The sequence below is a fragment of the Empidonax traillii genome, unplaced genomic scaffold, assembly GCF_003031625.1.
Source record: "Empidonax traillii isolate 1590-97213 ecotype Southwest subspecies unplaced genomic scaffold, ASM303162v1 scaffold284:size1552100, whole genome shotgun sequence".
Classification (NCBI taxonomy): domain Eukaryota; kingdom Metazoa; phylum Chordata; class Aves; order Passeriformes; family Tyrannidae; genus Empidonax; species Empidonax traillii.
In genome coordinates, this window is record NW_020955477.1 from 2,500 (window position 1) to 29,627 (window position 27,128).

Here is a 27,128-nt window from a genome sequence, read left to right on the forward strand (position 1 = left end):
GCCCCTTTATACGGGGCAGCCGCGGAGGTGGGGCTGAGCTCTTCCCGCTCCGTCAGCAGGGTGCGGGACGGCCAGCGCGCAGGGGAGCGAGTAACGGGATCGGCTTCGAGATGGGGAGGAAGCTGGACCTCTCCAAGCTAACCGACGAAGAAGCAAAACATGTTTGGGAAGTCGTTCAGCGGGACTTTGATCTGCGGAAAAAGGAGGAGGAACGGCTGGAGTGAGTATCGGCTCTCGGCCCCGTGCGGTCCCGGGCCAGCCGCGGGTCCCCGTGCTGCCTGCGGGATGCGGGGATAAAGCAACGTGCCGAGGCTGTGGGCGAGTAGGAACAGCCGGCACCTGCCTGTGCAAGTCAAACGCGGTTGATAGATTACGTTATCAGCGGCAAGGTGACGCGTTCGGGTGGCAAAGGTGCGAACTGGCACCGCGCCATCGGCGGCGATGCGGGTCGGTGACGCCGCGGCAGTTTGTGGGGACAAACACCAGGAAATGCCTTTGTGGGGCTTGGGGCTGGCGGGCCTCCAGAGGGGAGACCTTATTGTGCAGCAGAGGATGGGATTTGGCTCCCCTGCTTTTGCTCCGTGCGATAGGTCTTGTGCTTTTAGGGCAGGAGAGGTGTTCAATGAGTCCTGGGTGGCAACAGGCTCCTGAAGGATCCTGGAAAAATAACTGGGAGGAGTAGTAAAACCTACCGTATGCTATACAGGGGGCTGTGCCATCCCGGGAAAGTTTTAGGGGCTCACAGATTGGGAAAAGATTGCAAATCACAGGAACAGCAAATTCCAAGAACTTTTAAGTTCTTACAAACAGGGCACTTGACCAGAAGTGCTGTTTAAAAAACGTTCTGTCAGATGAGATTAAATTCTGAGCATGAGAAATTGTAGGGGTTTAGGTCTTGTTCATTAGCTATGTCAGGCATTGAACCTAACAAAGTCTTAACACATTTCAAGGAGCTGCAGTGACCCTCTTCAGGGTCTGGCCAAGTTCTTATTATTTTCCCAAGGGAATGATCCATGCTCCCAGGCTGGGTTTGGGCAGTGCTGCCCTCCCACTGAGCCCTTGGATGCTCCCAGCCCTGAATTTTTTGAGCCGGGGCTGATGCTGATACCATGACAATGCCTGGGGACCAGGAGCTCATTAGTTCCCCTGTCAGATCCAAACGGAAAGGTGAGGAATCGTCCTTCTTCATTTGGGATATCTGCATCCCCCAAAAGCTTGCTGTCCCGCGAGCCTCTCCATTTACACCACTAGCCAACGAGAAGCTCTCAGACATATATTTTTCAATGCCCTGATTACTTTTTTTGCCTAAAAAACCTCAGCCTGTGTGGGAGGCAGAGATAATTCAATATCATCATCTACTGCCTTCCTCTGCTGGTAGCTCTGAAATGCAGGAAGCTGATTAGACAGGGGTATTTAAAAAAAAATTATCATCCTGGAAAGGGTGAATGTCTCCCTTGTGATGGATCTGAGCTCTGCCTTGAGGGAGGAGGTGGGGACCCATATTGCTGTGCCCTGCAGCAAAGAATTGGGCGAGGTGAATTCCTTCCCTACTTGACCTTGGCGCCAGACTGGCTTATATGGGTCCTCTCTGATGCCCAGGAACCTTCCAAATGGAGTGTCACGCTATGGGAGATGAAAGATGGGGGAAGATCTCAGGTCTCAGAATGCTTCTACTCAGCTGTCCTCCTAAGTTTCATTTCCTCTGTTTATTTTTATTTTCCTGTTTAATCCTGCCCTGTGGAGGGTTGGCATTAACCACTCTGAATTACAGAAATTTCTCTAATTGCTGAAAAATTTCTGCCATAGACCAGACTATCAGTTTGGGAAAGTCTGCCACATTCCTGCATGCTGGACACGGAGCTACAGGAGCATTTTCTGCCAGTAGCAAGCTGGGACATGATGTGATGCTCTGGGAGACCCTGCATCCATTCACCCTTCTCTCTGTGCTCTGACCAGCCCCATTTGCTTTTCTATTCATTTGCTTTTCTATTCACTGGACTTGTCTCAACCTGCAAGCCTCAAAGAAATGTCTCCCCCTTCCCAACCTTCCCCCCCCACCCTGCCCAGCCTGACCATTTTCTTTCCTTTCTGCTGCTTCTCTGTATTTTGTTTTTGGCAGAAACCACTCACCAACAACGGACAAAAGCTTCTGCTGGCCAGAAACTGCACAGGCATGTGAGGGTAGTGCTTTGCCCAAAAAATTAAACAATGGCCATTTTGTGGGGGCTCTCCCTGATTCTTTCCACGAGCATCCCTTCCCACAACCCTGGTTTTGGAGGATGGCTCCCTGTGTCTCTCCTGGAGCTCAGTGGGACCAACCCTGCTGCAGTTGGCATCTCATTGCCATGGATTTATTTATTCTGCCGTGAGCAGAGAGCAGGGAAGGGGCTGGCTTGTGCTCCTGCCAGCAAGAGGAGACAAGAGGCATGCAGTTCCTGCGGCTTTTAAACTGGTTTGGCTGAGACTTGTCCTTCCTTTGGCAGGTCTGGTGGGTGAGGGAGGAGAGGTGTAGGGATCCAACCGGTCTCTGGGAACCAGAAAAAGCAGTTCCAGCAAAAGACTGGATCCTGCTGGCAACTGCCTTAGCATGGAAAAAGAGCACTGAGTCCAACCCAAGGGTTCTCTATTTGTGGGTTTGCTTTTCGTAGCCACATTTAACTTTATTGCTGGACATTTGCACCTGCAAGGATGGTGAATGGCTGATTATAAAAACCCACGTGCCCAGTTCAGTCTTTATGCTGTTTTTTACATCTCTCAGTTAATGCAAGTTGGTGTCACTGCTGTGTGACAGCGAACACAGCCTGGTGCGCTGGCAGTAAGCTGGCCAGAAAAGTCTTCCTTGGAAAACAAAAGAAGAGCTGCTCCCTAATGTGCAAACTGATTTGGTTAAACAGAGATTAGCTTGACTGACATGCCTGTCATTCCCAGTGCCGGTCACACCACTGCTCCCGTGGCCAGCGAGGCTCCTGCTGTGGTCACCCCGGCGTCAGTCCGGCAGCCGGCACGGGGAGCATCACCAGAGCCTCGTGGTCCACGCTGTGATCATGAAACATCCTCCAGGTCTGATGGTTTGAGGTTTTTGGGCAAAGCTGATTTCTCCTCTGGAAAATACAGCTTCCTGGTCCTGCCCAGAGAGAAAACAACCTTCTAGAACCTTCCCTACAAGACAAACATTTTCCTCTCAGCCATGGCCCCAAAGGCAAACATACCTGAGGTGATGCGTGGTGCGGGGAGCAAACAGAAAGCCTTTGGGCAGCACAGTGGGCCCCCAGCAGCTTGGCAGGCATTTCTGGCCTGGGCTGTTGCTGGGGGTTCAGCCTCATGCAGACACTCTCTTGCATGGGGACCTGCTTTAGCAGCCAGGTTCGGATAACAAAGGAAGCCTGCAGTGATGGATTGCCAGGAGAAGGTGCTCTTGGAAAATGCTCCTCTGAACAGTAAGAGCCTCATTGCACATCACTTAATAAAATTCTCTGCTGAATTTAGCACTGAAGAACTATATCAAAACCCCTTTTAATCCTTTTTAATCCCAGAATTCTTTTTTTTTTTTTTTTAACTGAGAATTCCAGAAAGATTTTAATTCCCTGCTGGACTCCAGACCCAAAGATTGTGTCAAGTTGGGATGCAGCCAGAGTGTTCGAGAAGATCCACTCTCCTGAGATTTCTGGGATTTACGATCCACACCCCGTGAAACAAACAGGACAGGTTTTGGCACAACCAAATCTAACATTAAACTTAACAGTGGCAAATCCTAATGTATCTGATGATACCTGCCCTGAACCTGGAGCCCACTTCTTTGTTCAGCTTATTTAACTCGTGATGTTGTTTATTAGCTTTGCCCTACAGCTGTTTCCACAAGCTGCAGGACTCGGAACGTTCCCTGGAAAATCATTTCTGAAATGATTGAGGCGTAACAGGGTTTGCCATGTGAGACTTTGCAGTGAGATGATAACAAAAACTATTCCTGTGTTTTGGGGTGTTTTCTGCAGGGAGCTGAAATGCAAGATTGACCAGGAGAGCAGCAAGAGAGAGTTCTTGACAAATCAGTCCCACCTCAATGAAACTCACTGTGTCCACTGCCTCCAGCCCTTCAAATTCCTGCTGAACAGCAAGAGGCAGTGCCTGGACTGCCACTTCTACACCTGCAAGAACTGCAGCCGCTACAACAAGAAGGAGCAAGGCTGGGTCTGCGATCCCTGCCGCCTCTCCAGGTGCTGCTCCTCCTGAAATCATGGAATGGTTTGGGTTGGAAGGGACTTTAAAGACCAACTAGTTCTGCCCCCCTGCCATGGGCAGGGACACCTTCCACCCTCCCACGTTGCTCCAAGCCCCGTCCAACCTGGCCTTGGACACTGCCAGGGATGGGGCAACCACAGCTTCTCTAGGCAACCTGTGAGGGCCTCACCACCCTCATAGGGAAGAGTTTCTTCCTACTATCCCACCTAACCCTGCCATCTGGCAGTGGGAAGCCATTCCCTCTTGTCCAGACCCTTGTCCAAAATCCCTCTCCAGCATTTTTGGGAGCACCTTTAGGTACTGGAAGATGCTCTAAGGTCTCTCCAGCACCTTCTCTCCTCCAAGCTGAACAGCCCCAGCTCTCTCAGCCTGTCTCCATAGGAGAGATGTCCCAGCCTGTATTTGTGCTTGGGATTGCCCCAGTCCAGGTGCAAGGACTGTGCACTTGGCCTTGTTGATCTTGCTGAGGTCCACACCAGGCTGTGCAGGTCACTCTGGATGGCATCCCTTCCCTCCAGCGTGTCCACTGCACCACACCCTTGGACTGAGGGCACACTCAATCCCACTGTCCATGTCACCAATATACATGTTAAACAGTGCCACTCCCAATATCAACCCCTGAGGAATGCCACTCGTCACCGGCCTGCTGTGATGGAGGCTGTGAGGGACGAGGCGACCCTCGGGGACGGGGCTCAACAAGAGTTGCCCAAATTCAGCATCCTTTTATGCTGGTTAGAAAACACTCTGTGTTGTTGCTAAGAGGCGGTTCCTGGGGGAGGGTCTGCTCACTGTGGGCGTGGCTGGACCGGCTCACGTACGTTCATCCTCTCTTTGGGCAGGATCGTGAAGGTCGGGTCCCTGGAGTGGTACTACGAACACGTGCGGTCCCGTTTCAAGAGGTTTGGAAGTGCCAAAGTGCTGCAGTCCCTCTATGGCAGGCTGCAGCCGGGGCAGGGGCTCAACTCTGCGTTTCTAGGTGAGGAGGGGCACTGGGGTTTGCCCCGCCCTGCTGCTCGTGGGGCGTCTGTGCTGCACCACATCGGGATGCACCAAGGGAGGAGCATCAGTGGTGACGCTGCTCTGAGCGCCAAGGGGTATCGGGGCTGTTCAAAACATCCTGGGGAGGAAGCAGAGCTTCAGACTTGCGCGTTCACAAGAGCAGATGTTGTTCAGTCTTAGGTGTTTACCAGAGACTTAAGAAACAGGAACACTAAGGCTGGAAAAGACCTTTAGATCATCCCAACCATTAACCCGGCACTGACAAGCCTGCCACTAAACCATGTCCCCAAAGATAGTGATTCCACCACTTCCCTGGACAGCCTGTTCCAGTGTTTGACTACCCTTTCAACGAAAAAGAGTTCCTAATACCTCATGTTTATTTTTAAAAGTCCCATGTCCTGCAGTTTGCAGCTCTTGTTTTTCTTTATTTTTGCTCTTTTCATCACAGAGTTTGTGAAATTAACACTAGTTTAACTGCAGGATAAAGCCACCACCCATGATCTAATGATTTTTACAGCCTATCTGATGATCCCCTGGCAGTGACAAAACTTATAAAAATGAATGAGTTACCTGTCATCAGTATTTCTGATATTGGTTCAACAGTGCATAAATGGATGATGAAGTTAATACAGAATTATTTACTGACCAGTTGCCATACATGCAGCTCCTGCACTCCTTTGCTTATTGCCTTTGTAAGCCAGTGTGGATTTTGTTCCCATCTTGAGAAGCCACAGAAAAGTTTGCACAAATACCATTTACATACTCTATTCAATCAGTCTTTTATCCAGACCACTCTCAGCAGAAATAGCAGAAAAAGCGTGGAGGGTCATGGCATGGAATATAAAATTGATGGACTGAGAGACAATTCATGCAGCATTTGATAAAAAAAATGCATCAGACCACAAAGGAAGGACAATCTGAGAGAAAATCAGAGCAAGCATGAGATTAACAGTGTTTTAGGCCACTTTAAATTGAGATTATGATGCCTTTTTGAAAAATAAATTATTTTGTTGTTTATTACTTCATGAACACCAGTGAACTGGAAGTAAGTGGGGTAATCAGCTCTTTGACTTTTAAAAGTCAAGCCCTGTCTCCAAGTGCCTGTTTTGTTCTCTCTAAGTCATGTTTTTCATGATTGTTTCTTGTGATGGCTAGAGAATGAGAAGTCCAGTTATCCATGGCTCTGAGGCTTGTTCTCTACCCTGAGAAAACGTGATTATTTATTTTTATTTTATCTTTTCATTTAGGTCTTCATGACAGAGTTTACAGCCTGCCAGACATTAACAGTAAGTAAAGAAGAGAACTGCAGCATGGGGGTGGCAGCTCAAGCAAGGTTTCCAGTGTCTTTCTTTTTCTCTTCACACTCCCTGGCTATGGGCACACTGGAGAGATTTGGCGTGGCCAGACCAGAGAGAACATTCTTCCATTGCATTGGACTGAAGTGGTCAGCTCTTGCACTGTGGTACATCTGGGATGTCCAAGGCTAGACTAGGATACAACAGGACTTTTGGTTACATACCAAACTCAAAGTTTGCAGGCACTCCCCATCTCAGTGTACGCCTACGTCGTACGCTTAAAGCTGCCCACATTCTTAAGGAATCCACGGAATTTGGGATTTCATGTTGTGTTCCTTAGGAGCCCTGGCAGGAAAGATTCACTGCGTCTTGCCATTTGATGTAGGAAACCTTGACTTTGGACTTGGTCTGGCATTTGGGCTGTTCACAATGTGCTGCTGGGCTTGGCAGTGACCTGGGTATGGAGATGGGCATCCAGAAAGCCATGGGTCACTGATAAATAGCGGAGCTGGCTGATGGGAATCAGAAACAGCAGGTACACTGGTGTGACCACCACAGTGGGGACTTACCTGCTGCTGTTGTCTCCCCTCCAGGTGAGTGCCAGCTGCTCACCAGCTGTGATGCTGGGGATGACAGTGATGATGAAGACAACGTCCTTCGTGGAGCTGAAGCAGAGCGCTACAGCAGAGTAAGTGTTTCATTCTGGAGCTCTACTGCCTCACTCTGTGTCCTTGGCCTGCCTGGGTGGTGTGGTGGTGGTGGCACTGGTGGTGGTTTTCTGTGCCACTTTCAAAACTGGACCTTTGTTTCTGTTTTCCTTCCCCGAGACAAGATCTTTCCCCAGTTTGTGTAAAAGTAACCATGTCAGTAACATCACAAATACTTGTGCTCTGGAAAAAAAGACCCACTCCTAACACTAAGGATGTCCCCAATTAGTATAAAATTCCTAGCTCCTCTATAATGAGACTCATCTGTTTTTTTTTTTTACTGATGACCTCCCAAATATCCAGAGAAATCTGCCTGCAGCATCCTTTCTCTGAAGATAGGGAGATGCTTCAGGACTGAAAAGAATCACCTGGCTCTCTCTCTCAGCTGTAACCTGGCTCAGCTTTCCCATAGTGCCTTTATAAAGCAGGACAGAGCTTCTCACTCTGCTTATGGCCTGAGCTAGAGGCAGTGGAGGTCAGGAACCCACTTTTCCTTGCCTTCACTGTAAGTGTTTTCTGTACCTGGCTCCCTTCAAGCAGGACAGTGCCAGACCCAAATTCTCGCTGCAAAAATCAGAGCAAGCTCAGGCAAACTAAGGAGACAAGGGCCCTCCCTCCCCCTTTCCTCAAGGTCAACTGTGGTTTATGCTGAATTTTTCCTTTCTTGCACTTTCTACGCTAAGATGTGCAAGACAAAGCGCCTGCTGTCTGTCCACCCCTTTGACTTTGAACTGGACTCGGATTACTCTGCTCAGTCTCGCCGTCAGTCTGTGCAGCTCTCTCCGGCAGCCAGCAGCCCAGATGCTTTCCAGGTACTGGGAGGGTCCTGGGGGGTTCCTTTCCTTTCTTCCTCCTGCTCCTTGCTACCTCTGCTACCTCCTCCTTCAGCTGGTGTTGGGAGGCAATGGTGCCAATCTCAGTTCCCCATCTCCCGCTTCCTATCTGTTCCTCCGTGTGAAGTCCTTTGCCTCAGGCTAAGTCAGGAGTAGGGCATCTGATCCCAGCGAGGATGAGTGGTAAGATGAGACAGCAAGAGGTTTTCAGGCCTTTTTCCTGCAGATTTCCTTTCTCTCTGCAGACAACAGTTTTCTTTTGTTGTCCCAAGGCTATGGGACACCCTAGTTTCCAGCGAGCCCTTGAAGGTTCAGTGCTCAAGGGAATAAATGAGATCTGTAACAAAGGCTTAGAAAACATAAATCTGCACAATTCCACATAAATTGATTTGAACTTGGCAAAAATGAGTAGATTCCTCCTTTCTTTATCTGAATCCATCTTTATGAAGCAGAATGTTGAGATCACCCAAATTGGATTCACTGACTGCAGATCATTTGAGGTCGTAGTTGTTTGAATAAGAGGAAGAGGATGCTGTTTGAAAAGATCAGAGGGTTTTGCAGCCTGCCTAAAGGGACTCTGTGCTTGTAAAAATTAACAGTGCTTGCAAAAATTACCAGTGCCCCCTGGCCGTGATGGGAAGTATTGCTCAGGGTTCAGCAGCCAGGCAAAGTCTTTAAATTGAATTGTTAGGAATTCTTATATTTTATACAAATATAATTGACATTATAAAAGATCAATCCATGCATGTCATGAAGGATAAAGAGAGGAGATGTTACTGAAGGTCAGGAGAGACAAGGAGTCATAGAATGATAGAACAGTTTGTATTTGAGGGACCTTAAAGCTCATCTAGTTCTACCCCCCTGCCATGGCCAGGAACATCTTCCACTAGACCAGGTCCCTCCAAACCCTGTCCAAACTGGCCTTGAACATTTCCAGGGGTGAGGCAGCCAGAGGTTCTCTGAGCGATCTGTGCCAGGGCCTCACCGCCCTCACAGGGAAGAGTTTTTTCCCAATATCCCACCTAACCCTGCCCTCTGGCAGTGGGAAGCCATTCCCCCTTTTCCTGTCCCTCCAGGCCCTTGTCCAAAGTCCCTCTCCAGCTCTCCTGGAGCCCCTTTAGGCACTGGAAGATGCTCTAAGGTCTCCCTGGAGCCTTCTCTTTCCCAGCTCTCCCAGCCGGGCTCCAGACCTTGGAGCATCCTCTGGGCTCACTCCAGCAGCTCCATGTCCTTCTGGTGTTGGGAACCCCAGAGCTCTGCAGGTGGGGTCTCTCAAGAGGAGTCTTCCCAGGCAGCTGCTCAGCAGCATCCTCATCTCTCAGTCCTTCACAGACTTCCCCAACTCAGCCGAAGGTGCCTCCCAGGAATCCAGGATCACAGATGCAGATCTAGTCTTCCATCATGTCCTGCAGGAGCAGGGACCGGGCATGAGCCCTCCGGAGCAGCACTTCAGCACACAGGTTCGGCTCACCCTCAATTCACGGAGAAGGAGCCTGGAAAGAAATCCAAAACCTGGTAGGTGTCCCTGTCCAGATTCCTCTTGAATCCTTTTGGAACAAGTGGCTGCAAGAGTTGGACCAAATGAAAATGTCTTTGTTGTTTTTTGGTGTTTTTTTGTTTGTTTGTTTGTTTTGTTTTTTTTTTTCTGAACAACCTCGAAGACTCTTTTTGTCTTGAGGGTCAAGACAAAATATCCATCTGCAAAAGTGATTTTTCTCATGAAACAGTGTGCTCATGTTAGTTAGTTGTAAAGAGCTGGTCTTGCTCCCAAGAAAGCCAAGGGGTTGTTCTTAGCATGTCGATCCCTTTCACACCTACTGATCTTTTCCAGAGTGGAGACTAGATACAATCAAATGGACACTACTAGAAACAATAGGATGTGTTTCCTGCTGCAGGCAGAGGTAGAGGAGTTCAACCTCTTGGCAAAAGATCTTGTGGGTGCAGAAAGTTTTGAGTTTTAAGGAGACTTGGACTAGAACTGGAGGCAGGAACTGGGGATTACTAATTAACATCATTTTAGTTGGGCAGGGTGCATGTGTAGGCCAAATGATCTGTGGTTTTGCGAGTCTATAAATACCCTGTAAGAGGCAGAATTTGCCTTTTACTACTTCTGTTTTCCCTGCAGTGACAGCAGAGCCAGGAGGGTTGGATACTGGCTTGTACCCATGCAGATGTAGAATGTGCCCTTTTGTGTATTCTCCAGCAGCTGGGCTGTGTTTTCAGGGCATTAAGGAACACTGGGTAGACCCTACCCTGTGCTGTTTAAATTCCTACTCCAAGCCCTGCTGGAAAAACATAGTAGCAGTCTCCTCTGGCTTGTTAATTCCACTTTCTGTCATTGTTTTTGTCTCTTCTGAAATTCTCCTTTGCGAAGGAGCCCCTCCACTCCTTTTAAATGCTCTGCCCTAAAGTGGTACCTCTCTAGCCTGAGCCTAAACATCTTCCAGCAGCTCACGAAGGGCAGTGTCCCAACCTGGGCTCCCACGAAATTGGGAAGGCAATAGTGATTTTTGGTGAGGGGCCTGGCTGTTCAGGGCATGGGAGCAGTGATGATGCTCCTTGTGCCCAACACTGTCTCAGCAGGCTGTAGGGCCCTGCTGAGCCTGGAACTGTGCAGCCACAGCGTGTGGAGCTGCAGCCTGGTCCAGTGCAGCCATCTGGAATCTTGGTATCCCTTGCAGAAACATCTCCTGACAAAGAATAGAAAGTGTGATCTGGAGAAGTGCCTCCATATTTGCTTGTCTTAGGAGGAGGGGGGGTGGGCAATGTCCAGGAAGGAGCTCAAGGGTGTGAATCTCTTGTACTTTTGTGCTGAAGCCTTCTCTGTCCAAAGGCGGCCCCTGGAACGAGCCGTCCCAGTCCCGGTACTCCGCAGACATGGACACCTCCGATGAGGATGTGAAGGGAGCCCAGTTCCCTGCCTACCCACCCCACCACGTGAAACGCCGGAACAGAGCCTCCTCCCAGGAGAACATCAGCCACTCTGGCAATCAGGTACCAAACAGCTTTTGAACCTCTTGGGAGACCAGGTCTTGTGGCCGAGTCCCTCTTGTTTCCCCTGAGGTGCAGGGTGGTTCACAGGAGAAGAGAAGCAGCAAACTGGGGTGCAACCACAGCAGTCTCCTGGACAGGACGGACATGGAGCATGAGCAGAAAAGCTGGTGTGCCCTAAATATCCTCACAACTCCTGCCCCTTCTGTGCAGGGTGGCTTGGTGCCCTTTTTCCCAACCTGTGGGTCCAGAGGAGCAGACCTCTGTTGGCTTGAGATACCTCCTCCTGTTCAGCTCAGGAAGCGTAGCCACTTGACACTGCCAGAACAATACAGAGGGGCTGTGGGATGACCTAGAAACTGGCTCATTGAGGTGTCACATCACAATTTTGTTGCACCAGCAAGATGAATGCCCAGGACATTTCCTGCCTTCTGTGCTGTGATGGACTTGCCAAGGTGGCTGTGAAATGGAAGCAGGACTGAGACCTGGGAAGGTGCATTCAAGCCTCCTTCCTTCACTGAGGGAGAACAGACATTTCACTGCCATTTTAGGATGATGTAGAAGTATGCTGGAACTTTGTGCTTCCTCTCCCAGGTCCTCCTTCCAGCCCTTTCAATTTTTTGGTCACAGCAAAGAGAAAATCGGGCACTGGTTGGTGCTTCCCTCTGCCCATGCTGCCAGCCCAGTAACAAACCTGCCTTCATTGCTGTTCATTTTCCAGTTTGTCCTTATTAATATGCGAGTTGCCTGTGTTCTTCTGTGTCCCCAAGAAGGCTTTCTTCAATTGAATGTGCCAGTGCTTTATGATCAGACAGAGGTTTGGAGGGGGTTATTTAATAAGCACCAAGATCCTTCTCTTCCTTCGCAGTGTGTTCCTGCCCCGGCAGGACTGGGTCAGGACAACCTGCCATGTCCCTCTCCTGAATGATCACAACGGGGGGAACAGCCTAAAGAAGGTGTCAAACAGGCTGTGAGCTTGTGTTTTAATTGCCAAGCAAGGACCTGCTGTTCCTGATGCTGCCTTTGCCAATGGGTGGTGGTGAGCGTTCCTCAGATCTCACGAGCAGCAAAATGCAGGGTGGTGTTTGGCTGCAGATGCACGGGGAAAGCCAGCTGGCACTCTCACAGCTGGTAATGTTGTGTGTCCTGGACCCCTTTTTTGGGTATCCACTGGGGGGATCTGTGATCCCAACTATCCCTCAGCACCACACTTAACGTGCCTGTGTAGGGAAATCTTCCCTTGCTTTTTTACTTCTCTGGGTACGTGCTTTAATTAGCAAATGCCATTCCTTTTTCAGTCAGCAGTAAATAGGAGAACCCTGGACTGGGTGTCCTTAATGAGGCCACGCTACGTTAGGCATGAAATGTGCACCAGGCTTTGCAGGGGGGAAATGGGGCCGAATTCCTACCACTGCCTCAGATGACTTCCTCCAGGAGCTGGGCAAGCTCTTCCTTCTGGCCTGTTGTGGTTTGCTCTGTCACACCAGTAGGAAGGCTGGTGTGGAGCCTTCTCACCCTAATGGTTAGGAAACTTCTTCTCACTCCCAATTTAACCCCATTTGCTCTTATGTTAGTGTTGTTCATTAGCTTAAACAGCTCCTCATCCTCCCTGCCCTTTGTGCTGCTGATGTGTTTACAGCTAGCAACCATCCTCCCACCCAGCCTGCTCCTCTCCCAGCAGGAAGAGACCCGGCTCTGTGCTGGACCATTAACTTCACGATGATGCTCACATGTCACTTTGGGCCAAGGAGAGGCCAGGTACAAGCCCAAAGAAGACAGAAGGCACGAACCCCCAGGTTTGGGTGTTCGATTTTGGGTGTTAGACAGCTCTGTTCCATTGGCAGAGCTGGAAGAGGTTGGGAAAAGGTGTCCGTCCCCTTGTCCTGACATTGGAGCGGTGAAGCGTTGGCTGTGGAGTTGCTTACAGGCACTTCCAGGGTATGTCATGTACCCATCCTCAGAGCTTCTGGGGTAACCCAGGTCCTGATGGGACATCCCTGGGAGCAGGGAGGATGGCTGAGTATAGCTGGTCCCCCTCGTGCTGCAGCTCGCAGGGGCTGTGCCCTTTGCAGGTGTACAGTCCACAGTCATGTTTGTTAACCCTGTGTTGCATCCCATAGCCTGGCTTTAAATGCTGCCTTTTCCTGCTAGACACCTTGTTGGCATCTGAAGGTTTCAAAAGCTGGAGAGCTCAGCTCTGTGACCATACAGAATGAAAACTCTCTTTTTCTAAAACTACCTTAAGGGCAAGTTTGTTAAAAATATGGTTGATCTGAAAAGCACTTTTGCATTAATTCTGGAGAGGATATACTGTTCGGTCCCAAACACAAGAAACTTAACTTTTCCAGTAACAAAGGGCAGAATCTGTTCCCTAGACCTGTGACTTCCAGGAACTGAAGGTCCTAGAACAAAACTTAGAAAAAAAACCCCAAAACCTATTTAGAAAAGCTCTTAAACCTGACGAGACATGAAAAGAATCCCTGAGTTGGTAACGGTGCAGGTCTTTGCCTTTAGGTTTTTAGAAGTCAGAAGACAGGACCAATTCACAAAGAATAGCTGCAATTTACCAAGTTTCTCCCCAAAAGCCATCCTGCTGTACCTCAAGGTTCTGGATTTCCAGAGCTTTGATGCTGTCTGGCTCCTCTTTACACAGAGCTTCTGTTAGAGGTCTTGGGTATTTGAGAGACTGGAGGCAGCACCTCTGCAAGAGTAACCTGTCCTCTCTCTCCAGCAGCAAGGGATTGTTTCCCCTGCCTGATGTTTCAGGTTTCTGTTTCTCTCTAGTTTCAGGTTATTAAGCAGAAATTTCCTGATGCCCACCTTATGGGCTGTGGTTTAAGTTTATTCACATTAAATGTCTTAATACAGAGCAGTTTGCCAGCCTTTGTCATGCAGAGAGCGGTGCAGGATGATGCAGTCCGTGAGGGGGACCAGTCCTAATGGGTTCCCACCCTGCATTAAAGCCAGCTTTGATTGGGAAGGAGAATGAAGGCACTTAAGTTCCTGCCCTGGTAGATATCCATCAACATCAACAGCAGTCCCTGCATTATGCTCTGATCTCTCCCAACCTCTGCCTCATGGAGACAGGGCAGTGCTGGTGCTCAGTTCCTCACCATCTCTGAGGCTGATGGCCCATCACAGGCTTCTCATTGTCACCGGGAGCAGGCCCTCAGCAGTCCTGAGAAACCACTTAGCAAAGGATTGAATTGTTTCCTGCCCGTGGGTTTAATGCTGCTCGGAGACGCTTTCAGTTCGGGGTGGTAATGACAGCGCTCTGCTCTCCACAGTGCCAGGCTTTTTGTATTCATCTTCCCTTAAGCAGAATCTATCACTCCAAGCTGTTGTGAAGATCTAATTAATAAAAACACTAGCAAGCACAAAAACTAAGAGAGAGGTAGGAAGTGTTATAGAAACAAAGCCAAGCCCTCGCATCTCTTTGTTCCCACATTTATTTACTGCATTTGCTGCTTGTTTCCCTTTGAATGGGCAGCAGCCACTCAGAACAGCAGTGATGCACTGGTAGTGTCATAAAATGGGAAATATTTCTCATCATTTGTGTTTTATTTGTTTGGATCAAAGGAGAGGCACCTTTTTTTCTCCAAAGAAAACAGAACTTCGATTTCCAAAGGGAAAGAAAAGCACTTCCTTTAATGTTTTCAGTGATCATAGATTGTAGAATTGTTTTGGTTTAAATAGATCTTAAAAATGTCTCAGTCCATCCCCCTGCCATGGGCAGGAACACCTTCCACTAGACCAGGTTGCTCCAAGCCCTGTCCAACCTGGCCTTGAACACTTCCAGGGATGGGGCAGCCACAGCTTCTCTGGGCAACCTGTGCCAGGGCCTCATCACCCTCACAGGGAAGAATTTCTTCCTAATATCTAATCCAAATCTACCCTCATCACAAAGGTTTGTCGTGGTTCTTGAGCAGAGAATGTAACTTCTCTTTGATTTTCAGGACTTCATCTGTCTTTTTCTTCTCTGCTCTTCTCTCCATGTCCCTTTTAATAGTCAGAAGAGTAAGGGAGAAGAGACCATCTGGGTAAACTGATGCACTGGGAAGTCAGAAAATTTCAAAGCGATGGGGAAAACTTTCAGGTTTAGTTTTTCTACCTGGAATTTTTCATGGGAAATTTTTGCCCTCTTCCTTTCCAGCACTGTGTTGGCAGGTGGCTGATGGGGTAGTAACAGCTTGAAAAACGTGCTAGTAGGAGGTAAAAACAGATGTTGACTTGAATTTGGGGCAGTTTGGGAATGATGGAGAGATAGGTGGCTTTATCACAGCCTGATGCTTTTGTTGGTGATGGGGTTTTATAGTCACTGCATCAAAGCTTTGCTGATAATTGTGATGTGCTGGGTACTCACCATTGCTTTGAGTTTTCCGGATTTGAGGAAAGGTTGCTCTCCTGGAATTATTACTGGCATTTTTTAAGACATTATTTAAAAGATATTATTTTTTAAGGCATTGTTTTTTAATGTCTTTTAACTCTGTCCACGGTGGCAGTGTCTTGCTGCTTGCTTTCCTCTGCTGGTTACACTGTTTTCTCACTGTCCTGGCAGTGGTGGCTGGTCTGTTCTCTATTCCTTTTCTCTCTCCTTCTCTCTCTTTCTCTTCTTTCCTTTAGATTCATGAGCTCAACACTCGCATGTCTGCAATCGAGCGCATTCTGAACCGCTTGGAGGAAAAAATCCTGGTGCACTCTCACAAGGTAACCGGGCAAAGCCAAGGTGCTCTGCGAGGAGAGAGCTTGGGTTGTGCTGGGCCCCTCCCCTGGTCATTGGAGAGGCTCCTCTGGAGTAGCCAGCACTGCAGGGAGAAAGCTGGATAGACAAAATCATAGAAATATTTAGGTTGGAAAACACCTCTAAGATCGCTGAGTCCAACCATTAACCTACCACTGCCAAGTCCACCACTGAACCATGTCTCTAAGTGCTACAGTGACTTGGATTGTGTGAGTTTAATCCTCTGTTTTGGCCTCAGAGGCTGTTCTCTATTTCCAGGTGATGGAGTGCCTCACAAAACACTGCATGGCAGGACAAATTTAACCCATTTAGGCCCCCTTGCAAGCCAGGGCCATCCTTGCTCCTTCTGCACGAGGAAAATTGGGTTTCAGGCTGATGCTTTATGAAATGCTGATTTCAGGAGTTTTGTTAAGTGGGTGTCTGTACATCCACAGAGCTGTGACAGCTCATTTGAAATCACGGGCCACTTGATTAGTCCCTATGAGGAAATCACCTGGTTATTGTGTCTATGAGATCTGAGTCAAGGAGGATTTCTGCATCCTTTCTGAGCTGCCCTCGTCTTACCATGCCATAAAACTTGGAAGAAAACATCTAAATTAAGTTAAAGCTGAGCAACAATGTAGAATCTGTGAATACTCAGGCCACTTAACATTGATTTTTGGGTTTCTAATTTGAGACTAAGCGCTCTTTTTCCTTTGTGTGAACCCATCACCGCTCTGGTGGCTGACAGCTCAGTAGAATGGACGGTGATAATTACAGGGAGGTCCCCTCTAGGCATGGATGAAATGATGCAATTTCTCCTTTTTTTTTCCAAAATTCTTAACAGGGGATGGCCAAGTTTGTGATCATTCAGTGTTTCTGTTAGTAAGCCTGACCAAGGGAACAAGAGATGCACACAGTGGCAGGTTCCCATGCTTTATTCCCATATCTAGGGCAAAGGAAAGCAGAGGCAATGGGTCTAGACTGCTGTGGGACAGGTTGGAGTTAAGTATTAAGCAAAGCTTTCCAGTAGAAAGGACAGCAGAGCCCTGGAATAGGTTGCCTGGGAGAAAGATTGCCTGCTGCAGATGCTGTTGTTCGAGGTTGTTAAAAACAGCTTAGACAAAAACCCACCAGGTATGACGCAGGTAATTGTATTCCCATCTTAATGCGAGGGACAGTGAGTTCAGGAACTTCTGGAGATCTCTTCCAGTGCCTGGGAGTTTAATAGGATTCTTCTCCAGGTACTATGAATTGCACCCAATAACGGGGCCAGGTGGAAATAAGCCATCTGTCCTACAGGAAAATTTGCTTCATGGTTTCTCGTCGCAAATAAGATTATCTAGAGGCTCCAAAAGCTACCTCGGGGAGTAGCAACTCCCACGGCTGCTTCCCTCACGCTGGTGGGCCATGTCTTTGGGTCACTGTAATCTCTGCCCTCAGAACTACCAGCCACACCATGGTTCCTAACAAAAATATGGTGATTTTTGCCCCAAATCCCCCATGTGTACCTTTTTAAGGGTGAGGGAAAGGCAGTTTTCCACAGGGCAAAACAAAGATGCTTTGTGTGGGGGGAAAATGGGAATGAAGGATCTTTGGATCAAGGGTTTGTATTCCTCAGTGTGGAGCTGGGCTCTGCTGCTCCCCTGGGCAGTGTGACTGCTCCTCTGGAATGCGGGTGTGGAGAGGGGGCTCGAAGTTCTTGTTGCAAAGTCCATCTGTCCCCTCCTCCATCTCCTCTCCTTGATGAGTGTGTCTGCACCCAGGCAGTGCCCTGTTGAGACTGTCACACAACTCCATTCTTCTGCTCCTTCAGTCTCCAGCCCCAGAGTCCCAAACTGATCCCGATGTGGAGGAGGAGGAGTTGAAGAGGAAGCTGGAGGAGTTAGCCAGCAACATCAGCGACAAAGAAGTCTCTTCTGAAGAAGAGGAGCGTGAAGAAAAGAAGAGAGCAAAGAAACTAGAGATGAATTCCTCCAGTGAAGACATGGCCAGAGATGCTCAAAAGGTAATCTGTGTCCTCCCACCCATATCATTCCAGGCTGCATCCGTGATTGCTTCTGCTCTCGGATGTTTATGGTTTTACACCATGATAATGGAACTCTTCTTTTGTCCCACACCTCCACTTTGATGCCTTCCAGGGCCATGGTGTGTGTGACTCAGCTGTCTGCTTGAACAGAGTGTCAAGGGATCAGGAAGTCCCAGGGTATTGGATCTGGACCTTTCTCCTTGTAGGCTCTCCCAGTCTCATCCAAGAGTCAAAAGTAAAGCCTCTTACAGGCTACTGCCTGTCACGAAGAGGTGCACAACCTCTATGTCTACTTAGAGTTGTCCCAGGACCTGGATGTCATTATGGAGTAGAGTCCTTGGGTGGGAAAAGAGATTGGTAATGATTTAGCACCAGCAGCCTTTGTCAGGAACCTGCTACAGACTGAAATGTCTTCAACACCTATCAGTGCCCCTGAGTCCCTAAATCTCTGATCCCTCTTCCACTCTGCTAGACCAGTATTTACAGCGCTGTGCTGGCTCCTATCCCCTACTATGTGGTGAGTGACCTTTGGGTGAGGAGGAGGGATCACAGCATCTATGCAGTGTGTCTCCAGTTGTGCAGAGCCTCCCAAGATGATCCCTTAGCACAAATGGAGAGGTCAGCATTCCCTGTTGGGTCTGTAGTGGCTGGTTGTTCATCCCCTCCCTTCTGCCTTGCCTGTGGAAGGGGTACACGTGCGTTGTTCTGACACATCGGTCAGTGGCGAGCACAGCAAAGGAGGCGAGTTGGCACTATGCTGCTCCTCTCCTCTCCTGTAAAGCTCCTTTCATCTGGGGTTGCAATGATTTTTACGGTGCCACAAGACCTCCTTTCAGTGTGCATTTGTTCCTCAGCCTCACAAGGCAAAACCTGGTGGTTTTGGGTACCATTTGCTGTGCCACTGGCTCAGCTGTGTGCTGCATCCTTACCAGACAGCATCCTTCACTGCCTCCTTTTTTCTGACAGCTTCTTTAAGATGATTGTTGCTGCTCTTCATGGATTGAAGGACGTACATCATCTTAATAATCATTTGCATTTAAGTGCAGATAAATGGTAACTTAAATCCTGTGTGAGCTGCTGACATGCAGCAGACAGAGGCTCAAACCCTGAACAGGGAGTTGCTTGTATGGTATCAGTGTAAGATTCGTGATTCTCATAAAATGAAGCCTGGATCCTTCAGATTTTCTACTTTCTTTGCACCCAAACCCAGCTATGAAGTAGGGAGGAGTACTGAGTTAGAAATGTCTGCAGTGATGCAGCTGGACCAGCCTTGATTAAAGGCTGTGTCAGCGTGGATGTCTTTTAGCATCTTCCCTTATACCAGATCCAGGTTTGGTTTTTGAGGGTTTTTTGTTGAAGTCTCCTCCAGCCAGGAGGAAATCTTCTAACTGGAGAACACTGTGATGAAAGCACACAATCCTAATGGAAAATGTGGAAAAAAAACTCCATTGTACCGTGAAGGCACCATAAAATTGTAAAAATATCATCTGGGCTGAGTTCCCTGGTTCTCTGCAGGACAGCTTGCCCGGAAATAAGGTGCAGTTGTAAACACAGCTGTTTTGTCACCAGCGCATATATCACCCCCATCTCCTTGGTTTCTAGGGAATTATCAGTTGAGACAGAGATGATGAGTTTCTTCAGTCCATTTTTACATGTGCTTAGCACCTCATCAAGCCAACGGCACACTGGAGCATTACTGCCATCAGTGCTCCTTGGGTAGGGAAGAGAGGACTTTAGTCCCAAGTTCTGGCAGTGTGGCCATACAACCATTTTATGGGGTTTGGTTTATTTTTATTCTTTTGCCACAAACTCAAGGAGTTATTTGCATCCCTGCTCGGGCCCGCTGAAGTGTAAAGCAATAGGCTGCAATTAGATCTCAACTGCTGAGTAACCAAGAGGCCTTCAGGTGGCCGGGTGCTGTCAGACAGCTCTGGTGGCACCGTTTCCAGCGAGCAAAACATCCCTCCACAACCTTTTTTTCCGAGCCTTTCGAGATGACTCCTTTTGTCCCAGCCATCCTCCAGAAAGCACGGGCTGAGATAAAAGCTCTGCTTTAGCCACGCATCCGTCTCCACTGGAGAGAGCCCTTCAGGAACAGCGTAAGCCCGTTAATTACCTCTTCTCCATCCTTTTACAGCTCCTGGAGGTCTGACGCCCCTTTCACCCCCCAAGCTGTGCGGTTTTGTACACCACGTTAAAATAACGTCCTTATTTTTTCCCCGCCCCCCCCCCAACCTCCGCTTTGGCTGCGCTGGGCGTTCGCAGAGGTCGTCGGCTCAGGCTTTGAGCGAAATCACGGCCAAAGTGCTGAGAGCCATAAACGCCACGGAGGAAGCGGTGTGGGAGTCGTTGCACGGAGAGAGCCGGTGCGAGGGCGGCTGTGCCCTCCCCGCGGGGCAGCTTCCCAGCCCGGCAGATGGGAGAGAGGTGGCCGAAGCGTATCGTGAGCTTGAGGAAAATGTAAGGTTCACGGGAGCTTTCTGCGAGCAGTGTGGGCACTGGGAGGGGGTGGGAATGAACAGGAATCCCCCCCCCCTCCCCCCCACACACAGATTTTTGGTTATTGGGTAGGTCAGCACTGAGAGATTAAAGACTCCGGTCTTGTCTGATGGTGATACAACAGCAAGAGCAGGTACTCTGTCTTGTGGGTTCCCTTTCCTTGGTTCCTGGTTGCCCTGGGGGAGTGCCAGGGAGAGGAGGTGAGCGAGGTCCCCAGTTTGCTGTAGCAGCATGGCTTTGCTGGGCTCCAGCACTCCCGTGCTCCAGCAAGACTTGCGTCCTATTTCTCTTCAGTTCCTCCCCAGCACTGTTCCATCACCGAGGGTGCCGTGACCTACCTGTCTGCTAAGGCTGGCCTGTGCCTGGGGCTGATGGGCTTGTGCAGGTGACAAGTTTACATCTAGAGCATAATCCCCTGCTAGGTTTGTGTGACATCGTGAAGCACTGACAGCTTTTTGAGCTGCTATAAACCCACATATACTGATTCCCTGGGGGAAATGGATTGCATCCACAGTGCCATGTACCAAGCTCCGAAGAAATGGTTCAGAGAAGAGCTGAATCTCTATCTGGGTGTCTGGGTTTTGCTGCAGGAAATGTCCTGCAATGTGGGAGCAGGGTTTTATAACACATGCTGGGGCTCACCTCTCACTGGGGAAAGCCTGTAAATGAAAGCAGGGAGCTGCAACACCTGGATGCTTTTTGACCAAATACAGCATCCCAGAGGAAGGGGGTTGGATACATGAAGGTTTTGAGGTTCCCTTGCTCCAAGGAGAGGAGATAGGGCTGGGAAGAAGGTAAACTTTGGGCTTAGTGCTGTTGCCGTCAATGCTGGGACAGGAATGGGTAGACAATGGCTCTGGGAGATGTGTGTCATCCTGCCATTCCCTCAGGGATCCTGGCTGAGTCACAGCTGGCTGGCCACTCTCTTCTCTCCAAGGCATGCCACCCACCTTGGAGGGCACTGGGAGAGCCTGATGGGCCAACAATAAATCCCTGTGACTCACAGGTTGAGTGGTACACGGCTTTAGGGTTTGCACTGGGGGGGTGGGACCTCTGGGATGTATGTTGCTGTGAATTGGGTGGATGCTTGGTACTTCAGTGCATGCAGAGGGTTCCTACCAGGCAGTTTTGCATAATGTCCAGTCCAGGTGAAGCAGATAGGGCTGGAGGAGCAGGAATTGCATTAGCAACAGTGACACGTTGGGATCAGTCAGCAGAAGAGTGACCAAAACCCATCTGATCATCTTATGTGATTGCCTACCGACATATTAATGTTTCCTGAACTATTTTGCTTGGACTTGTGTCCTTGTAACAGCCCAGGAGGAGGCAATTGGCAGTGGGTTTATTGGGATAGATCTTTTTATCCTTCCTCTCTATGAAGCAAAGGGAGGACAGTGCAGGCTGACCATGCCCCCAGGCAACCCAGCAGCACAGACACCCTCAAAATGGACTGAGAAGATATGGAAAGCCAGTCTGTCTCCTTCTCAGCTCTCTGCCATCACAGGACATGGCAGCCTGAGCTTGTTAGCAGGTACCTGCCCTCCCTCTGAGCACGTGGCATAAAGACACTACTGCTTCTCAAGCAGGTCACTGAGTTTTGGTCCTTCCTTTGTTCCCATTGAGCCTTTTACCACTTCACCCCATTGGTAATTGCTCTTGAAAAGCCTGGGGAAGAGAGGAAATGAGATGAAAAGCCGTGTCAGAGCTGACTGGAACTGTCTGTGCTGCAAGGCAAGAAGGCAGTCAAAAAAGAATGGCAAGAGCTGTTGCACCTGTGGCTGCTGTCACACCAGGAGAGGAGAACTCCAGGGAGGTTGACTCTGCAATGTAGGTTTTTCACCATGTATTTCAGGTGTACCTGACTGCTGGAAAGACCTACAGGCTTGAGAAGACCCTGAAGGAGCTTGAGGAGGGGGCTCAGCACAGCGGCACTACTGACTCGGAGCTGTCAGAGCTGGAGGACAAAGTGGCCTCGGCCGCCGCTCAAGTGCAGCAGGCAGAGAGCGAGGTGAGGGCTTGGCTCTGAGAGGTGCTTTGCCCAGCCACTGTTGGCAAGCAAAGCCAGTGGTGGATCCTCCAGCCACCATCTGTATGGTTTTTTTTCCTCCCTCTAAAGATATCAGACATCGAAACCCGAATTGCGGCTCTGTCTGCGGCGGGGCTGACGGTGAAGTCGGTGGAAAAGGCAAAGAAGAAGTCAAGTGGGCAGGTGAGCACAGAGGGTGGTGGGTATGAGGTCCCAGCCCTGAGATGTACGTGCTCCCCTGGGTTGTTGCTGCTGCCTGGGTGCTGCGAAGGGCTGCCTGGCTTGCTGAGCTGTGCCCAGCTCTCTTCCTGCTGCCCCGGGGCTCTGCCCTGGGGCAGACCAAGCTGTCTGCCTCCTCTTGCACCCCCAAAGAAACCTCTGCCCTTCCTCTGCCTGCAGGCTGCCTGCCTCCACTCTCCCAGTCCTGCCAGCAGCAGTCCAGGGGAGTCTCTGGATGACATTAAAGTGAGTATGTGTTTGATCAGTGCGGGCTTTGCATGTGGCACAGCTTTAAGCCTGGAGGCAACCAGTGTCTCCAGGGAGCTGCTTTCAAAGCAGTTGCCTCAGTGGGGACCTCTGCCCTTCCATTCCCTTTCCCACAGCAGGCTGCTCCCCTTCCCTTGCAGGCAATGCCCGGACTACAGAGGTTCAGGAGGAGGTTCAACAGTCCCATGGAAATCACAGGTGAGGAGCATGGCTCTGTCTGTGGGAGATGGGGACCTGTGGGCGATGAACGGGCCTTTTGGGGATGCTTGGTCCTCTCTCTGCATCAGGCTATGTGTCTGCAATGGGGGTTCCCTTCCCTGTGCTCACATCCTCCTGGTCAGAGCCCCAGGGGAAACCTGTGATGGATAATGTGGAAAGGAGACAGCAGTTGGCAGGATTGGGGATAGTGACTGGACAGCAGAGGTCAGGCTGAGGTGGGTCAATCCTCCAAGAACCAGGGCTGTCTCTGCAGCCTGGGCTCTGGCCTCCTGAGTTCAGGGAGACGTCTGCGTTACCTGATCTGTGGCACCCCGGGGGCTGTTAGACCTCAAAGCTTTGCCTAAGCCCATCATCTCTTCTGACAGCAATTTCTTCCTTGCTTGGTTATCCTGGGGAATGTATCCTTCCCTGGATGGTATGCCCCACCCCTGGAAGTGTTCCAGGCCAGGTTGGAAAGGGCTTGTAGCGACCTGGTCTGGCGGGAGGAAGGTGTCCCTGCCCACGGCAGGCGGGTGAAACAAGATGGGCTTTCAGGTTCCTTTCAACCCAAACCATTCTATGGCTATAAATCTTGACCCAGTTGCCCACCTGCCTCAGCCACTTGTCTCTGGTGGGGGGCAAGAGGCCCTCCAGGGCCCAGTTATGACAAACAGCAGCTTCAAAGTAGACGGTGACCTGAAACTTGGCACAGCAGCTTGGGTGGCAGGGGGGCAATCACTGGAAATGTTTCATCCTGACCGATACCAGCGAGACTGATTAGGAAATTACTTTTCTGTTTCTCTCTTATCACACCTCACTAGCTTAAAGATAGAAAGAGTGGCTCTCCTTCCAGATAATGGAAGATGAAGGGAGGGAAGGGGGAGAAAGATCATTTAATGCAGAGGTGGAATAGCATTTCCCCCATTCACACAGACGATTAACAGTGCTGATTCCTAGGCTGAGGCTAGTAGGTGGAAAGGTTCCTTGTCCTCGTGCTGAGGAGTCATCTGCTCTCCTTCCTGCAGAGGACAGGCAGATAAAGGCAGCCCGTGGGACACGTCAGCCCTGTGAGGAGATAGAGGGATGTGCAACTGGGACAGACGTCACCAGGCGAACCTAATCCCCTCTGCCTGGCCTGGGTGATGGGGTGACTTGTTCTTCTGACTGCCCTCCCTGCAGGTCAATGACTTGAAAAGTTAGGCCTAAAAGGGTGCAGCTGGTGGAAGTTGGTCACGGAGAGGAGGTGACTTAGTAGATCAAGAGAGTGTCGTAGGCTTGAGTGGTGTGAGAGCTCCTTCACAGGCAGGCAGAGCTTTCCAGAGCAGAGGTCCTGCCTGCTGGTTGGCTGACCCAGCTCACACAGTCTCTGGAAACCTGAGTAGCAGCAGATCTTGTCTTCTTGTTATCAAAGGGCTTCCCGTCACCCTCCTGGAGAGAGAAGTGCCATGATGCATCCAAACCCATAGTCAGCAGGGGATTGGCAAATCCCAAGTGACTCGGCGGGTAACTGAAACCTCTGGTGAGGTGGATGAAGAGCTGCTGCCCATCTCTCTTTTTTCACTACAGGCTTTGATGATTCCTTTGACCGCAACTCTGTTTACCGTGGCTCCCTGACGCAGAGGAACCCCAACGGGAAGAACAGGAGAGTGGAGAGGCTCTTTGCGGTACGGACCCAGCCACCCAGGAGGGCTGCTGGCCTGGATTCCATGTGGGACCCTCCTCCCTGAGCTTTCACAGAGGGACCTGTCCCTCCCCACACTCTCCTCAAGCTGGGGGAGCTCCCAGCTCACAGCATTGGTCTCACCGTGCTGACTGGTGGGCAGGCACACCTGGGCATCACCCCCTGAGGCCTGGGATGCCACGAGCCCCAGGGTGGGGGGGGGGGGGGGGGGACCAAGAAAGATGTACATCTTCAAATTCCTGCTGCCTGCATGGCCTGTGGGATGGGGCAGGTCCTCGCTCCATGCAGTGGCAGCTAGAGGGGACAAGGAGCTCGCTGTCCTTGTCACCTGGGGTGGCTCAGGGCACGGGCACAGTGGTGAGCTGAGGTTTCTCCTTCTTGTGCCTTGCAGAAGCCCGTGATGACCCACCTGTCCTGAGGAGAGGGGCACCTTCCTGCTTCTGCATTTCAGTGATGATATAAGACCTCAGCACAAAGCCTCTCACCGCCTTCCCCGCAACACTTTCTCCTCCTTCTCCTATGCCCTTCTCTCCCTGAAACCCTGGACAGAAACAAAGCCAAAGGACATGGACAGGAGGTCTCGCTGGGAGCTGCTGGGGAGAAGAGCAAGGCACTGGGGTGCATTCACGTGGCCAGGGGCTCTCCTGGGAGGATGCAGGCATGAGACCTTGGGTTTGGGCAGCTCTTGGGAACTGGGTCAACCCAGGTGACCAGAGGAGGGAGCTGAATGTCAGCGTGGCATCCAGCACAGGGACCAGGAGCAGTGACACAGCCCTCACTTGGGAAAAGCTGTCAGTGCCTGTCTCTGCTCTTTTCCAGGCTGGTGGTGAGCAGGGACAGGAGCTGACAGTGGGGTGTAGGATGCCCCTGGGATACCCCAGGTAGAGCAGGGAATCCCAGTGCTGGGATTTGCATAGCAGTGCTGGTCCCAGCTCCCTGCCATGCCCCTGGAAGCATTGCTGCCCTTCCCTGAGCAGCAAAGGGGGTCGAGAGCAGGTTTCTTCCCTCTCAGTAAGCACTTGGCCAACAGATCTTTGCACCAAACCATGCAAACGCCCACTGAGGCTTCTCACTGCTGTGCCTGAAGCAGGTTTGACCATCTGGGGATGTGAGTGAGGTGAGGCTTGCAGGAGGTGTCGGCAAGGAAGATGGAAGAAATGATGGAGAGCTTGTTGGGTACTGGTTTGCTTTTCCAGCTCTCGAAGATACCTCCCCTCCATGTGAGGTTACATCAGCAAGATATGTAGAAGAACTCCAGCAAGCAGAGTGTAGGTGTTTCTCTGCTCCACAGAGGGGTCAGCCCATGGCAAGATGCACTTTGTGGATGAGCATGTCCCCTGTCCCTGATGATGGCATTGTAGAATCTGTTAGGACCGTCCCATCCTTTGGAGGAGCTGTGATGACCTTCAGGGGCTGCAGTGGCCCTGGGCTCCTGCCAGGTGACAGTGGCATTGGTAACATCCTCCCCCAGATGCCCCAAAATGTTTGTTTTCCTCCAGGATTTAATTCCCCACATGCATCAACCCCTGTGGATCAGTCTTTGGCCCCTTATCCATGCCCAGGGTATTGGGATGGGAAGAGAGTAGGTTTCTCTTATAGGTCACTTTGGAAGATTTTTTTTTTTTGCTTGGTACCTGCTGGTCCCTGTCCTGTACAGCCCCCACCTCCCTCCCTTCCTCTCTCCTTCCACCGTAGGTGATGTGGGGAGGATCACTCGCAGCCAGAGTGGGGGTGTCAGACCAACGCTGACAGTTTCCCATCAGCGGCCACTCAGGCTGGACCCTTTAGGCAATTCCTGTGCAACTGAGCTAAAACCACTTTAATTGTGAGCTGTAGGATGAATTCTCATGCAAGTAACTCATACACTGGCTTTGTCTAGAAACTGCTAACTGCCTAGAAATTGGCCCTGTGGTCATCCTGGAGTGGTCTTCTAAGTCCACAGTCTGGGCTTCCCAGATGGAAACAAAACCAGTTTCTTAATTTAAAATGAAATCCTTCTGGCCTGAAGCTCAAAAGGGTAAGTGCAAATCTCTGCTGTGGCAGAAACTGTCCCAGACACTGTGGCATTACTGGGTACATTTCTTGCTGCTCCACTGGCCTCGGTGCTGGCGTGTCAGGGCCTTGCTGGCAGAAGGGAGCTCCAGCAAGACCTGGGAGGTTTGCACCCACCCTTCTGGTGTCAGGGTTCAGCCTTTGCCCCAACTCCATCTCTTTCTGTGTCTGGTTTCAGCCGTAACTCAAGTCCTTCCACGCTTGACTCTGTAAAGAAATCCTCACGGTGAGCTTCAGCAGTGCAAACTAAGGCATTGTTCAGGCTGTAGTCATCCACATTGTTCTCTGCTGGTTTTCTGACCCGTCTTTCTGTCTAGAGATTTTATATATGTATACTAAATCATGCAATAAAGCAAATTTTGTGTCCAGAACCATC

At 50.2% G+C, this 27,128-nt stretch overlaps 1 protein-coding gene across 8 annotated transcripts; it reads left to right on the top strand.

Moving 5' to 3' along the window:
• Positions 1-27,128, top strand: MLPH (melanophilin). 8 transcript variants are annotated; one of them, XM_027890337.1, is made up of 17 exons: positions 2-220; positions 3,990-4,211; positions 5,076-5,212; positions 6,483-6,521; positions 7,124-7,218; positions 7,921-8,049; positions 9,393-9,585; positions 10,904-11,064; positions 15,685-15,768; positions 17,598-17,789; positions 20,076-20,270; positions 22,162-22,317; positions 22,426-22,518; positions 22,735-22,800; positions 22,941-23,019; positions 24,586-24,683; positions 25,092-27,128. In XM_027890337.1, the coding sequence occupies exons 1-17, from the start codon at positions 111-113 to the stop codon at positions 25,116-25,118; spliced, it is 2,076 nt and encodes a 691-aa protein (XP_027746138.1). In that variant the 5' UTR covers positions 2-110; the 3' UTR covers positions 25,119-27,128. The 8 variants fall into 8 exon arrangements, with proteins under 8 accessions (XP_027746140.1, XP_027746138.1, XP_027746139.1 ...); XM_027890338.1 differs by having other exon boundaries at positions 22,962-23,019; XM_027890339.1 differs by lacking the exon at positions 15,685-15,768 and having other exon boundaries at positions 1-220.

Coding starts and splice junctions, on each gene's coding strand:
- MLPH (XM_027890337.1), top strand. CDS start 111: ATGGGGAGGAAGCTGGACCTCTCCAAGCTAACCGACGAAGAAGCAAAA. Junction 23,020..24,585: donor CAGTCCCATGGAAATCACAG/GTGAGGAGCATG, acceptor TTTTCACTACAG/GCTTTGATGATTCCTTTGAC. Junction 24,684..25,091: donor GAGTGGAGAGGCTCTTTGCG/GTACGGACCCAG, acceptor TGTGCCTTGCAG/AAGCCCGTGATGACCCACCT.